This window comes from Amia ocellicauda, chromosome 12 (assembly GCF_036373705.1).
Source record: "Amia ocellicauda isolate fAmiCal2 chromosome 12, fAmiCal2.hap1, whole genome shotgun sequence".
Classification (NCBI taxonomy): domain Eukaryota; kingdom Metazoa; phylum Chordata; class Actinopteri; order Amiiformes; family Amiidae; genus Amia; species Amia ocellicauda.
In genome coordinates, this window is record NC_089861.1 from 9,893,889 (window position 1) to 9,907,243 (window position 13,355).

At 44.8% G+C, this 13,355-nt stretch overlaps 1 protein-coding gene across 2 annotated transcripts; it reads right to left on the bottom strand.

Annotated features, from left to right (window-relative positions):
- Nucleotides 1-1,313: 1,313 nt before the first annotated feature.
- LOC136764330 (RING finger protein 145) lies at nucleotides 1,314-11,452 on the bottom strand. Of its 2 annotated transcripts, none has more exons than XM_066718297.1 (10): nucleotides 10,637-11,452; nucleotides 9,095-9,203; nucleotides 8,419-8,510; nucleotides 8,023-8,264; nucleotides 7,172-7,347; nucleotides 6,389-6,529; nucleotides 6,084-6,266; nucleotides 5,825-5,972; nucleotides 5,300-5,656; nucleotides 1,314-3,258 (listed from the first exon to the last, which is right to left on the bottom strand). In XM_066718297.1, the coding sequence occupies exons 1-10, from the start codon at nucleotides 10,803-10,805 to the stop codon at nucleotides 2,254-2,256; spliced, it is 2,622 nt and encodes an 873-aa protein (XP_066574394.1). In that variant the 5' UTR covers nucleotides 10,806-11,452; the 3' UTR covers nucleotides 1,314-2,253. The 2 variants fall into 2 exon arrangements, with proteins under 2 accessions (XP_066574394.1, XP_066574395.1); XM_066718298.1 differs by lacking the exon at nucleotides 10,637-11,452 and adding an exon at nucleotides 10,400-10,613.
- Between the last annotated feature and the right edge of the window lie 1,903 nt (nucleotides 11,453-13,355).

Genomic DNA, 13,355 nt, shown 5'->3' on the forward strand with positions numbered 1-13,355 from the left:
TAATAATTAAAACCTGCAGTCACCTCCACAATCATTGGCACCCTGGATAAAGATGTGCAGAAAAGGCCGTATAAACTGTATAAAATAAACACTTTAATATAATGTTTAAGTGACTGTAGGTCTCAATGGGTTTACTTTGAATGAATAAATACATTTACATTGTACACATTGTAGTTTCCAATGTTCTTTCTCGGACATATCTTTCATTACTACATCTTCTACATCCATTGTTAACGCCTACAGAAAGGCAGAGGCTATTCTGTACCATCCTCAAATGTGCTGCCATTATAAAAACAGGAACCAGTCCAATTTGTCCAAAGACTGTACTCGTAGTCGTTTATTATCCTGTAAAATTGCACTGATTCAACGTAACGTTTTGACATTGCTTTGCATTACTAGTAACCGTGTTTATTTTGATTTCCCCTATGCCTCCTTTCCCTTAGCTCTTAACGACGCCTGCACTTACTAGCTTTTACGTCTAGGACGTAGGACTTTTATTGTTTACTGTATATTTCCTATACACTTGTGTGTAAAGTGCAATTTGTAAATTGCATTATGCTTTGAACTGAGCTGTATTTTTGCACTTTGTATTGCTCTTATGTTTTGTAAGTCGCACTGGATAAGGCCGTCTGCCAAGAAATACATAATAATCTGAACAAAGGAGTGTCTGAGAACATTCGACATGCAGACCCTGTCCCTACACAGCAATGATTAAAATGTATACAAATAAAATTCTCAAAAATATCCACACGACGATCTGAACACAACAGAAGGAGACGAAGCCAACCCCACTACGGGTTCGACATCAGACACTGTACATGAAGTCACATCCACAAACAACACACTCAGGACACAGAAGAATCCCCTCACAGATGCATTTGTTCGAGACTTTGAGCTTTTGTTTAAAAAAGAAAAAGGAATCAGTAATATGGACTCATTCCTCACTTACCAATCATATCAGGCCACGGATGCAAAAGCAACCAACAGAGTTCAACAGCAATCTTTACTTTAGGATGACGGGTTGTTAATATATCAGTAACATAGCAAAGAAAATCTGCATTTCACTTTCTTAGACTTCAGTTTCACCCCTAGAGGAATCTTACCTGGAGAGAAGCCGCCGTGCGGATAGTACCGTCCTAATCAAACCAGTGATACTGTTAGAGATGAAGCTGGCTTTCTACAGGCTTCCTTTCCATTTCAATCTTAGACCTCCATTTTGTTTTAACGAGCCCTAAAGATCCAAAATTAAAGTCATCTTCAAAACCCTTGATATTAGATTTTAAAAGTAATACAATAATAAAGAGTCACAAGTCTGGTAATATATATATATATATTTTATATATTAACATTCTCTTACCGATGTCTTTGTCATACAATACACATTTCTGACAAAAGATGTCCACAGTTAGCAGCGCATTTTACTGTAGTTGGAATCTGTAGAGGGTCGGTGCTTTACTCTACGAAATGAAGCAAAGGCTCTTAAGTCAAACTGCATGTCTGCGGGAAAAAAGAGATTTTAATACCATTTGAAACAGCGGATCGAGTCACACTGAACACTAGTTATGTCCAAATTTAGGCTTTTGGGTGGTGTGTGTGGAATAAGAAAATAACGGATTACAAATGAGTGAGTTACACCCCGATTGGGAATTTCTGAGAATGCAATTTCAACTTTTTTTTTTAATCATTAAGTTATTTAATTAATTCTGAAAACAAATATTCAAAATAAAAACAGGACAGCTCTGTACATGAATGCAATGGCTCCCGACACCAGCCTCGGCACTCGATGGAAGCGAACACAAAGCGCACATCTGAAGGACGTCACGGCATTCAAATTAAATAAAAAGATCGGCAACATCAATTCACCAGGAACAGGATTGGACAAGACTATGCAGCTCGTACAGAAAACCCCCCACCCCCAACCCAACCCAAACAGAGAACTGACCTTTAAATTCATATTATTACAGAGCCTCGCCCACTACTTTTTGGGGCGAGTCAGAATATCTGCCAGAGCGATTCGTTCTTCTCGTGGTTTGGAGAAGGTGTGCAAATGCTTGTCAAGGATTCGGTCGTTTCCTCACTTGCTTGAAGATCGGAACACAGAGAGCACATTTTTGGTTAAATTTCAGAATGACTGACATTAAGTTTGCTTTGTTTTAGTTCTCAAAACCAAAGGCAACGTGTTTTTATTATTCTTTAAAGGCTCATGTCAGTAAAAGGCATCTACATTTTGACCAGATTCGCATCTTTTGAGTGCTATGAAGCGTCACTTCTGTGAAGCTGGTTCTGTTCTACCGAAGCGCTCTTCTCCTGGACCTCTCCTGCGACGCTGTTCAACTCCTGACACGGCTGAGAGAGGCGGCCTTCGCAGTTCTGACCGAAACACGCCATGTCCGTTTCTCCAGCTGCCAGTGAATCCCCATCATTCAGAGTTCTTAGAAACTTCTCAGATCTGTCCAGTAAACTGGAAGCCTCTGGCAGAAAGCCGAGGTCGCGTCCTTCATTATTGCTGCAAATCTTAGTTTCATCTTTTCCAGTCTTCTCCCCTTTACTTATCTGTCTGTCATTGTCCACTACTTCACCTCCCTCGCCTGGCACGGGCCTGCCCGCCGTCGATAAATGTCTTCTGTATTCAAGGCTTAGTTCTCCTGTGACATTCTGACCACCGCGTACCTCCACCGGACCCCTACAAGAGCCAGACGATAATCCCTGGACTTCAATTTCATTGGCTCCAGGGCCATTTTCAACACGCTCTCCATCCCGTCCACTCAGAACCGGTTTCACCACACGGGTCTCCGTCAGAGGAGAAAGCTCGGCCTGAACGTTGTGGACCACCGGGCTGGCGAAGCCCACAAAGTCTCCGCTGGCACTAAAACGCAGGCCTTGGACGGCCGCTCCATCCAGACCGTCATTTGAGGCATTCAAGTCACCTGCCATTGTGCCACCATAAAGCTCCTCCCCCTCTCGATGGGCAGAGCCGCCTGGAACCCCTGCAGCGTCAGCCTCCTGCGCACTCCTGAAGCCTGGCACTCGATTTTGCAGGTTGCCCATCTGAGGAGCTCCCCGCCCGGCCTCTCCACCCTCCTCCGCTCTGTCCCCTGCAGGGGCCTGGTCCTCTCCATTGCCCTGGTTCTGGGAGGAGGCGCTGGGCTTCACCGGCTGGTGGCACATGGGACAAGTCTCCTGGACGTACAGCCACTTCCTCAGACAATTGGCATGGAAGAAATGCCCGCAATATGTCACTACTGCGGAACTCATCTCCTAGAGAGGAGAGAGAGATGTGGAATTTAGATTTTTAATCAATAATAAAAGTAAATAATTGAATACAAAAAAATGTATAAACCTTAAATGATACCAGAATGTATTAATGTCCTTTTCAAAATGAGGCAGAAACGGAAAAAAAATACAATTTAGTATATACAGTGAGGAAAAAAAGTATTTGATCCCCTGCTGATTTTGTACGTTTTCCCACTGACAAAGAAATGATCAGTCTATAATTTTAATGGTAGGTGTATTTTAACAGTGAGAGACAGAATAACAACAATAAAATCCAGAAAAACACATTTCAAAAAAGTTATAAATTGATTTGCATGTGAATGAGGGAAATAAGTATTTGATCCCCTATCAATCAGCAAGATTTCTGGCTCCCAGGTGTCTTTTATACAGGTAACAAACTGAGATTAGGAGCACTCTCTTAAAGGGAGAGTGCTCCTAATCTAGATCTGCACAGAAGCAATCAATCAATCAGATTCCAAACTCTCCACCATGGCCAAGACCAAAGAGCTGTCCAAGGTTGTCAGGGACAAGATTGTAGACCTACACAAGACTGGAATGGGCTACAAGACCATCGCCAAGCAGCTTGGTGAGAAGGTGACAACAGTTGGTGCGATTATTCGCAAATGGAAGAAACAAAAAATAACGGTCAGTCTCCCTCGGTCTGGGGCTCCATGCAAGATCTCACCTCGTGGAGTTTCAATGATCATGAGAACGGTGAGGAATCAGCCCAGAACTACACGGGAGGATCTTGTTAATGATCTCAAGGCAGCTGGGACCATAGTCACCAAGAAAACAATGTGTAACACACTACGCCGTGAAGGACTGAAATCCTGCAGCGCCCGCAAGGTCCCCCTGCTCAAGAAAGCACATGTACAGGCCCGTCTGAAGTTTGCCAATGAACATCTGAATGATTCAGAGGAGAACTGGGTGAAAATCGAGCTCTTTGGCATCAACTCAACTCGCCGTGTTTGGAGGAGGAGGAATGACCCCAAGAACACCATCCCCACCGTCAAACATGGAGGTGGAAACATTATGCTTTGGGGGTGTTTTTCAGCTAAGGGGACAGGACAACTGCACCGCATCAAAGGGACGATGGACGGGGCCATGTACCGTCAAATCTTGGGTGAGAACCTCCTTCCCTCAGCCAGGGCATTGAAAATGGGTCGTGGATGGGTATTCCAGCATGACAATGACCCAAAACACACAGCCAAGGCAACAAAGGAGTGGCTCAAGAAGAAGCACATTAAGGTCCTGGAGTGGCCTAGCCAGTCTCCAGACCTTAATCCCATAGAAAATCTGTGGAGGGAGCTGAAGGTTCGAGTTGCCAAACGTCGGCCTCGAAACCTTAATGACTTGGAGAGGATCTGCAAAGAGGAGTGGGACAAAATCCCTCCAGAGATGTGTGCAAACCTGGTGGCCAACTGCAAGAAACGTCTGACCTCTGTGATTGGCAACAAGGGTTTTGCCACCAAGTACTAAGTCAAAGGGGTCAAATACTTATTTCCCTCATTAACATGCAAATCAATTTATAACTTTTTTTGAAATGTGTTTTTCTGGATTTTATTGTTGTTATTCTGTCTCTCACTGATAAAATACACCTACCATTAAAATTATAGACTGATCATTTCTTTGTCAGTGGGCAAACGTACAAAATCAGCAGGGGATCAAATACTTTTTTCCCCCACTGTATATTTTAACCTTATTTTAAAACCAAGGAGATAAAGCATCTCACAGTCACTCCTTGCGTGGTTGTGTTTAGCATGTTTTTGTTCAACCTTTTCACATTGTAACTTTTGACAATTCCTTTTCTTAACGCAAATACAGTCTGAATGAGTCATCTAGACTGAACGCAACATCAACAATGAAAATGACAACGGTGAACTATGCTCATAGCTGCAAAAACCGAAAGAAAGGATCACGTTTTGGATTCTTTCTGCCTGTTTGATTTACTTTTCTGTAAACCAAAGACCAGAACCTCGCCTCTCCACACCAGCCCACTGCAGCTGATTGGCGAGTCCGGACTGACCTGGAAGCAAATGGCGCACACGTCATTGTGCTGCCGCAGCTGCTCGGCGGTAGCCCGGGGCAGTGAGTTGATCTTCTTGGCCGCCTCCTGTCTGAGCAGGAAGCTCCTCCAGCCAGACTGGGCCCGGAGCCACACGTTGAAGTAGGAGTGGATGATGATGACCGAGGCGCCCATCCAACTCCACTCCCCGAACAGCGACTCCCAGGTGCCGTAGCCCACCACACACAGCGCCACCAGGAACTCCAGCACGCGGCTCACGGCGTTCACATAGTAGATGATCTCGTCCAGGCTCTCGATGGGGTCGCGGCGTACCAGCTCCACCATGAACAGCGAGTAGATGAGGAGCGTCCCGATCACCTGGGCAGCGACGGACAGCAAGGGCACCGTCAAGCCAAGCAACAGACCACTGAAAACCCCAAACTCCACCCCCGCGAGTCCAACAAACCCCACAGAATAATCCGTCATCATTCCCCAGAAAAAGCTCAAGGGGCTGCTGCTGGTCACGACCGAACAACACGCCATTACCTGCAGCGAAGTCAACATGCAGCTGGATACCAGGATCAGGAGCCAGAAATCCATGTGGAAGAACTGAGAGATCTTGTAGGCCATGAATCCTGGGAACACCAGCAGGAAGAGGCACATGCTGAGGCCCCGGAAGTGCTTCCACAGGCTCCTGGCACACGTTCAGGAGAGGAAGCGGCCGGTCAGTTTTGCAAACCCCTAACCAATAGCCAGGCCCCACCCAAACACCCACCCAGCCCCCCGCGTCTCTCTTCTCGCTCACCTGTTGCGGGAAGCGCCAAGGGCCAGGATGATGGGGTCTGTGATTTCAATCATGGACTGCAGGGTGGAGGTGACCACGATGAAGAGGATGATGCTGAGGAGGAAGGTGCGCTGCAGGACCTGCATGTCCAGGAGGCCAGTCTGCAGAGCCAGCAGGAGCAGGGTCACTCCTTCCGTCACTCCCCTGGAGGAGCACAGGCACGCAGAGAGACCTCCATGTAAGTCACACTTCTACTCAGCACCTCAACACTCAAGAAAAAGGCCCCAATTTATGCATCGCCACCCCCAGAGCTGCAGAGACCTCACCTGTGCATGACGTTCTCGTTCTGGATGGCAGTGTATCCGGCCAGGTAGAACTTGCAGAGGTTCAGAAGCCCCAGGGCCAGGTAAGAAACCACAAAGGTCAGGCCCAGCAGGGAGTACGGGGTGGCACAGCACTCAGAGACACTGCGCGGGGTGAGAGAAGACAGAGACCTGAAACACGCACCCACATATTGAATACAACAAACAAACCATCAGCATTTGCCAAGAGACAGTTCCTACAGGTTTTAAAGGTAGTTTTCATCAGCAGCTGATTTAGGCCTGGAATTTACAGGTGACTTGACTTCTTATCCACATAATGACTTCATTTATTAAAGCCTGAGGTGGAATAAAAACCAGAAACCACTTCAGCACTCAAGGACTGGATTTCCCTACCCCTGATCTAATTTTTAACCTGGAACAGAGGAGACTACGTGGGGACTTGATTCAAGTCTTCAAAATCATGAAAGGCATCGACCACATCAAACCAGAGGAGCTTTTCCAGATCAGCAGGGACACACGCACCCGGGGACACAAATGGAAATTGGGCTTCAAGGCATTCAAGACTGAAAACATGAGACACTTCTTCACACAGAGAGGCGTCACAATCTGAACAAACTCCCCAGGGATGTGGCTGAAGAGACAATTTGGGAACATTTAAAAATAGACTGGATAGGATCCTTGTATCACTTAGTTATTAATGGACACCAAACGAGCATGATGGGTCGAATGCACCTCAGTTTCCTCAGGTATGCTCTATATACATGTCAAGGAGGAGAGGAAGCATACCTCGTCAGAAAGACAAAGAGCACCCCCTGCTGGGACATGAAGTTATTGCTGGCCGTGGCGTAGGAGTAGATCTGCACCAGGAACAGCACGAACCAGAATACACTGAACAGAGCTGGGACGGCAAACTGATTCCACAGAGAGATGCCCACAGCCAGCAGTCTGTACAGCTCGATCACCTGGGGACAGCGGAGAGGGAGGTTGAGGAAAGAGCGACCGAGAGAGACCGATCAAATCAGACTAGCTACACCGGGTCAACAGTAAAAGAACGTGTTTTTCAGTGTGTTTGTTTTAACATACAATTTGTTAGAACACCATTTCTACTACAAATGTTTTTCTGAAAGTGTTATTGGGTTGGCTTATAGAAACAAGTGTCCTGCTGTGTTTGTTTATACATTTATTCATTTGAATACAAATTCAGAGCTACTATTTTTGTTAACACAGTGTCTTCGTTTTTTCCTGCCTGAACTTCATCTGCCTTCTGTGAATCAAACAGGCAAGTGTTCCTGCCTCCTTATCTGAGCACCTAGCCAGCTGTGACCGTGCAAGTCAACCCAAACGGTGCCTCCTTTCCCAAGAGTACAGGTGCCAGTTTACTGCTTCCTGGGTTATACGGGCTTCACTTCCCTGAGCGCGAGGCCTAGAGGAATTTAAGAGCCGTCACTGACATTCTGCAGGGCCCTGCCACAGCACAACTAGACCCCCTAAACAAACACTCGAGCTTCCACCTTCCCCATAGCAGGTCTGCACACATGGTATATATACATCATCCTTGGGCACAACAGTCAGCATCAAACCCTTCACACATCAGCTGGGGAAGAGATTACAGACTGGTGAACACGCGGTGCGTTTACCTCCAGCTGCAGCACCTCCCTGTAGGCAGAACGGGCCAACTTGTAGGGCACGAAGAGGTTGGAGAGCAGGAAGACGGCCACCTCGATGCCAGTGAGGACCATGGCGAAGGAGTTGACGGTGACCAGGGTGGAGTGGTGTACAGCGCACAGGCGGGCCACCAAGGGGAGCAGGTGGGCAGAGAAGAGCCACACTTGCCTGGTCTTCATGAGGAAGGCACACAGCGTGCTGAGGATAATCTGACCTGGACAGACACACGCCAACACAGTGTCACGACTGGACTGCGCTGAACTGCTGTGGACATTCATCGGTGCCTCTTAAATCAACATGTAAGCCGACCAAGCAGTGAACGTAACATTATTTATAAAGGCGTCGGCCATGTTTTTTCACCTACTTACTTGTGAGTGCGGTGACAAACCGATTGAAGGCCAAAGAATCCAGATAGACAGCTCCTTCGTACCCATATTGAATCTCCCCACGCACATAGTCCCTGCCCAAAAGACAGATATATAATGGCCCCATACAGACAGAAGCAGATTTTGATGTTGCTTAATTAGGGAACATAGAAATACACCTAAAAATACCCCACTCTGCCTAAGAGATAGTGCCCCATGTTTATGAAGTGTCCAATATTTAGATATCAGCCAAAAAAGCTTTTCTAATGTTTTTTTCCAGGTTTATTAAGTTTATACATAGTTTTTTCTTCTTCTTATGGGCAAATGGCCTTTCAGTATTATCAGTAACACTAGTTGAACTATTAAACTACACTTCCTGAACGCTTTTGTTACCTTTCACAGCTGACAATGAATAAGCAGTGTGTTCTTTAAGGCAAACAATAGATGTGCAGAGAAATAAGGTGGAATTGCCTATATTGTTACAATTTAAGTTTCAAATTTAACTGTGCATTCAGTCAATAGCACCAAAGTTGAGGTTTTTTTTTTTTTTTTTAAATAAAAACTTAACATCATCTTATCAAGGCTTTTGAAAACTAAACCCACTGTGTAGACTCGCTCTTCTATCTGCCATTGTTTGTCAGGGGTCACAGCTGAAGCAGGCTGGTGTTTCCAGACCTACCTGGAGATCTGGTGTCCAACATAGAGAAGCAAGGCGGAGAGGATGTAGAGATACAGCTTGACGATGTGTCTCAGGGGCAAGATGAGCACAACAACACTTACTAAGTGACCTGGAAATTAAAAGAAACACATCAGCCAGGGTTAAAGTCCACTCACTAAACTGGCCAAACAAACTCAAACATGACAAATGATTTAATGAAGAAACAGAGACATAAAGGTGTTCTTCAAGGAGGAACACATGTCCTCATTTATAATTGTTCAAACCCTTCAAGAAAAGTAGAAATGTGGCTTTTTTTAACAATCTTTAAAGGATTACTCTCCTACATAGATGCAGAGTAACAACACAACAATGTAAGTGCTAGTCAAACCAGTCTGTGTAATTTCCAATGACATTTCACAATTACAACAATTTGCCAGGGTTGTGATATTGTGACTGTCCTTGAGCACTGGCTGAGCTCTGTAATTATGTTTGAAATTGTAATCAAACCATGGCTAATCAACAACTGAGTAAATACAGCTGCATAACGCTCATCTATTTTCTCCCTGAATTTAAGATACAATTTAAGATAAGATACTGATTTTTACAGACACTATGCACAGTGTTTAGTCCACATCGCCGGGAGCCACTTCAAACAGCAACTACACCATCCGAACCTTGGGAGAGAGGTCATGGGGCAGCCCCAGGTTGGCTTACCCCCGAGTTCACCCCAGTGTGCGTGGAGATTTATGTTTCTACACAATCTTAAGTTGGATGTTTCACCCCTGGGAGGAACATTTCACACCAGGATGAAAACTCTGAACCCTGGCATACAACAGGAGTGAGTTCACCCACAGTTTAAACTGGCCATGTGAATACATCAACTAAAAACCATAGGGATCTTCACAGGTCAAAGACAAATGGGGAAAAAAAAACCAGAAGCATCTGTTCTACACAACATCAGTCCTAGACACCAGAAGAACACAGACAGCAACAATTATACTTTATTATTACGTTTTTCGGTTTATTTTTCTCCTTCACTCATGCTGAATATTTGTAGGTGATGCATCAGTCATTATAAGTTAAAACTAAAAATGCTGCCGTGATGCTAATTTGTATTAACAAGTGCACTCAATGAATTGCACTGAATCCTAATCTCAAAACGCCCAGTGCAATTGTATCTTTCATGACAAACACAACTACAAATACAATGGGAAGGCTGTGCAGGTATCTTCCAGGCATCTGGTTTCATACTACTTTGACTGGTTTTCCATAAAGATAACAAACTCAAATATCTCACACTGTTGCTGGTGGTTTTTAATTGAATACCTGCTCATGCTGCATGCACGTCAGTGGTGCAAAAACCAACACATGTTGACGTGCTTTTTGCGGTGAAGGGCGCTGCTGCAGAGGAAGGTGTGCAAATGAATGACCTCAGGGCTTTCACGTCCAGTACAAAAAAACAGGCGAATCGGGGTATAAATCGTCACTGTATGATCAAGCTCCCAGGAGAGCATTTTAAACTGAAGCAGATGACACATGCACACACATGACGCCGTTACTCACCGACGTAATACATATTCCAGATGACATATTTGTATTTAAAGAGCATGTCTTCATTTTTAGCTCGGAGTTGCTCTGTGAAGCTGTCGATGTCACACTTGTACAACAAATCCAGCATCAGGATACTGGGAACCCGCAGGGCGACGTTTGCAATGTCTTCCAGGCGAGGCATGGTCGTGTTTTTCCCCCCGGTGTCTGTTGGACAATCCCGTGTTTTCGGCGTGACTAATCCACGCAGAGCAGTCCCTCACAGCTGGTCGCCATTACGTGCAGAGCACACAGCCCCCATTACAGAGCTTTTTTCCGATTTCTCTTGCCAAGCCGTCTGAACCACGTCATGCTTATTTACACTTGTTGCAAAACTAAACTGAGGGAAAGAAGGACCAACAGGGACGCGTCTGTGGCCTCAAGCGGAGCTCAGACACCGACACACGTCCCGTCACATCTTCAGCCGTCACCCCCGGGCACAGGGCAGCAATGACAGCGTGCATAGGAGAGGTCCCGGCGTTGCAGTCAGAGGTCAGCCAGTAAAGATCATGGCCTGATATGGCTGAACACCAGCTTTACCTTTCACAGCTCCGTGCGTCTGCTATGAGCCTGAAGTTGTACACGTAGGCGCCTGACTCGTTAATTATGCGTGCACTTGCAACGTGGCATTTCAAATGAAAATCCAATAGGGGAAAAGTTAGCTGTCATGTCAATATTCCGGCGCCTAGGTTTACATGTATAATCAAACTGCTTCTGTATTGTTCATAATCAACTCGGAAACGCTCTCTCTTCCTGACTCAGGTCGGCCATCATTGTGCCCTTTGACCCCTGACGCACGACGCGGTGAGGTCATCGCGTACCGCTGCGCCGCTGTCCCCGCCCTCAGCACTGACCAGCCAGGGGATGATTTGAAATGTGTTGTTTCTCGTCACTTTCAACCGAGAGCGTCAGCAGCTGCTGTGCGCTTTTACAGGAGTTGCTTTTGTGAATGCGCAGTGGAAAGATGCAGCACTGATGATGATAATGATAATGATAATGTATCAAGTGCTGCATCTTTCCACTGTGCATGGAAATCAGTCTTGTTCTATTGAAACACGCCATCATTCTGTAAATTGTGACCCTAGAGTTCGATTATTTAAACATATTACACAATCTGGGACACAATTGCACAATCCTGCCACTTGAATCTTTTTATGTATCACTTGTCTCCAAAAATAATCAACCTGATGATTCATAACTACATAAAACATTACGGTAATGCTTTATGCAAAAACGACAATGAATTTATGTTAGAAAATCACTTCTAATATTGAGCGATGTATTGTGCATATACAAATATGGCATTATAGCTGAATGAAATTCTGGCATGTACTATATGTAGTTGTCCACAATTTGGTTTAATATGAAATGGACACAATGATTGTCCTCCTCAGTGTCTCAATAATTAAACAGGGCTGAAGATGCAAGAAGCGGCCTCATACATTGTTCTAACACTCTCTCTCTCTGTGTCTCTATCAAAAATGTCAATTAAAATCTACTTTATTGGCATGACATAGGTATTTGCAACGCATAGCATGTTTCCATATAAACATTGAATAAACACTTTAGTAGGCAATATAATAAAGTTTAATTATTTAGCAGATGCCTTTATCCTAGACAACAAACATGTTTACATCCTGTGAAACATAACTATTCTAATTGTGACCAGTAGGGGGCGAAATAGGGTTGTTGAAATAAACATCTGATTTCAAAATTACATATTTAATTTAAACATAACTGTAAAACGTATATTTCATTAACATAGTCTATATATTCTGCTTATTAAGTGTTATTTCCACAACTCACATTTTCATAGAATGTGGAATGGTGTGTACATAATATATACATATACACACACACACACATTATATACACTCACCTAAAGGATTATTAGGAACACCTGTTCAATTTCTCATTAATGCAATTATCTAACCAACCAATCACATGGCAGTTGCTTCAATGCATTTAGGGATGTGGTCCTGGTCAAGACAATCTCCTGAACTCCAAACTGAATGTCTGAATGGGAAAGAAAGGTGATTTAAGCAATTTTGAGCGTGGCATGGTTGTTGGTGCCAGACGGGCCGGTCTGAGTATTTCACAATCTGCTCAGTTACTGGGATTTTCACGCACAACCATTTCTAGGGTTTACAAAGAATGGTGTGAAAAGGGAAAAACATCCAGTATGCGGCAGTCCTGTGGGCGAAAATGCCTTGTTGATGCTAGAGGTCAGAGGAGAATGGGCCGACTGATTCAAGCTGATAGAAGAGCAACTTTGACTGAAATAAGCACTCGTTACAACCGAGGTATGCAGCAAAGCATTTGTGAAGCCACAACACGTACAACCTTGAGGCGGATGGGCTACAACAGCAGAAGACCCCACCGGGTACCACTCATCTCCACTACAAATAGGAAAAAGAGGCTACAATTTGCACAAGCTCACCAAAATTGGACAGTTGAAGACTGGAAAAATGTTGCCTGGTCTGATGAGTCTCGATTTCTGTTGAGACATTCAGATGGTAGAGTCCGAATTTGGCGTAAACAGAATGAGAACATGGATCCATCATGCCTTGTTACCACTGTGCAGGCTGGTGGTGGTGGTGTAATGGTGTGGGGGATGTTTTCTTGGCACACTTTAGGCCCCTTAGTGCCAATTGGGCATCGTTTAAATGCCACGGCCTACCTGAGCATTGTTTCT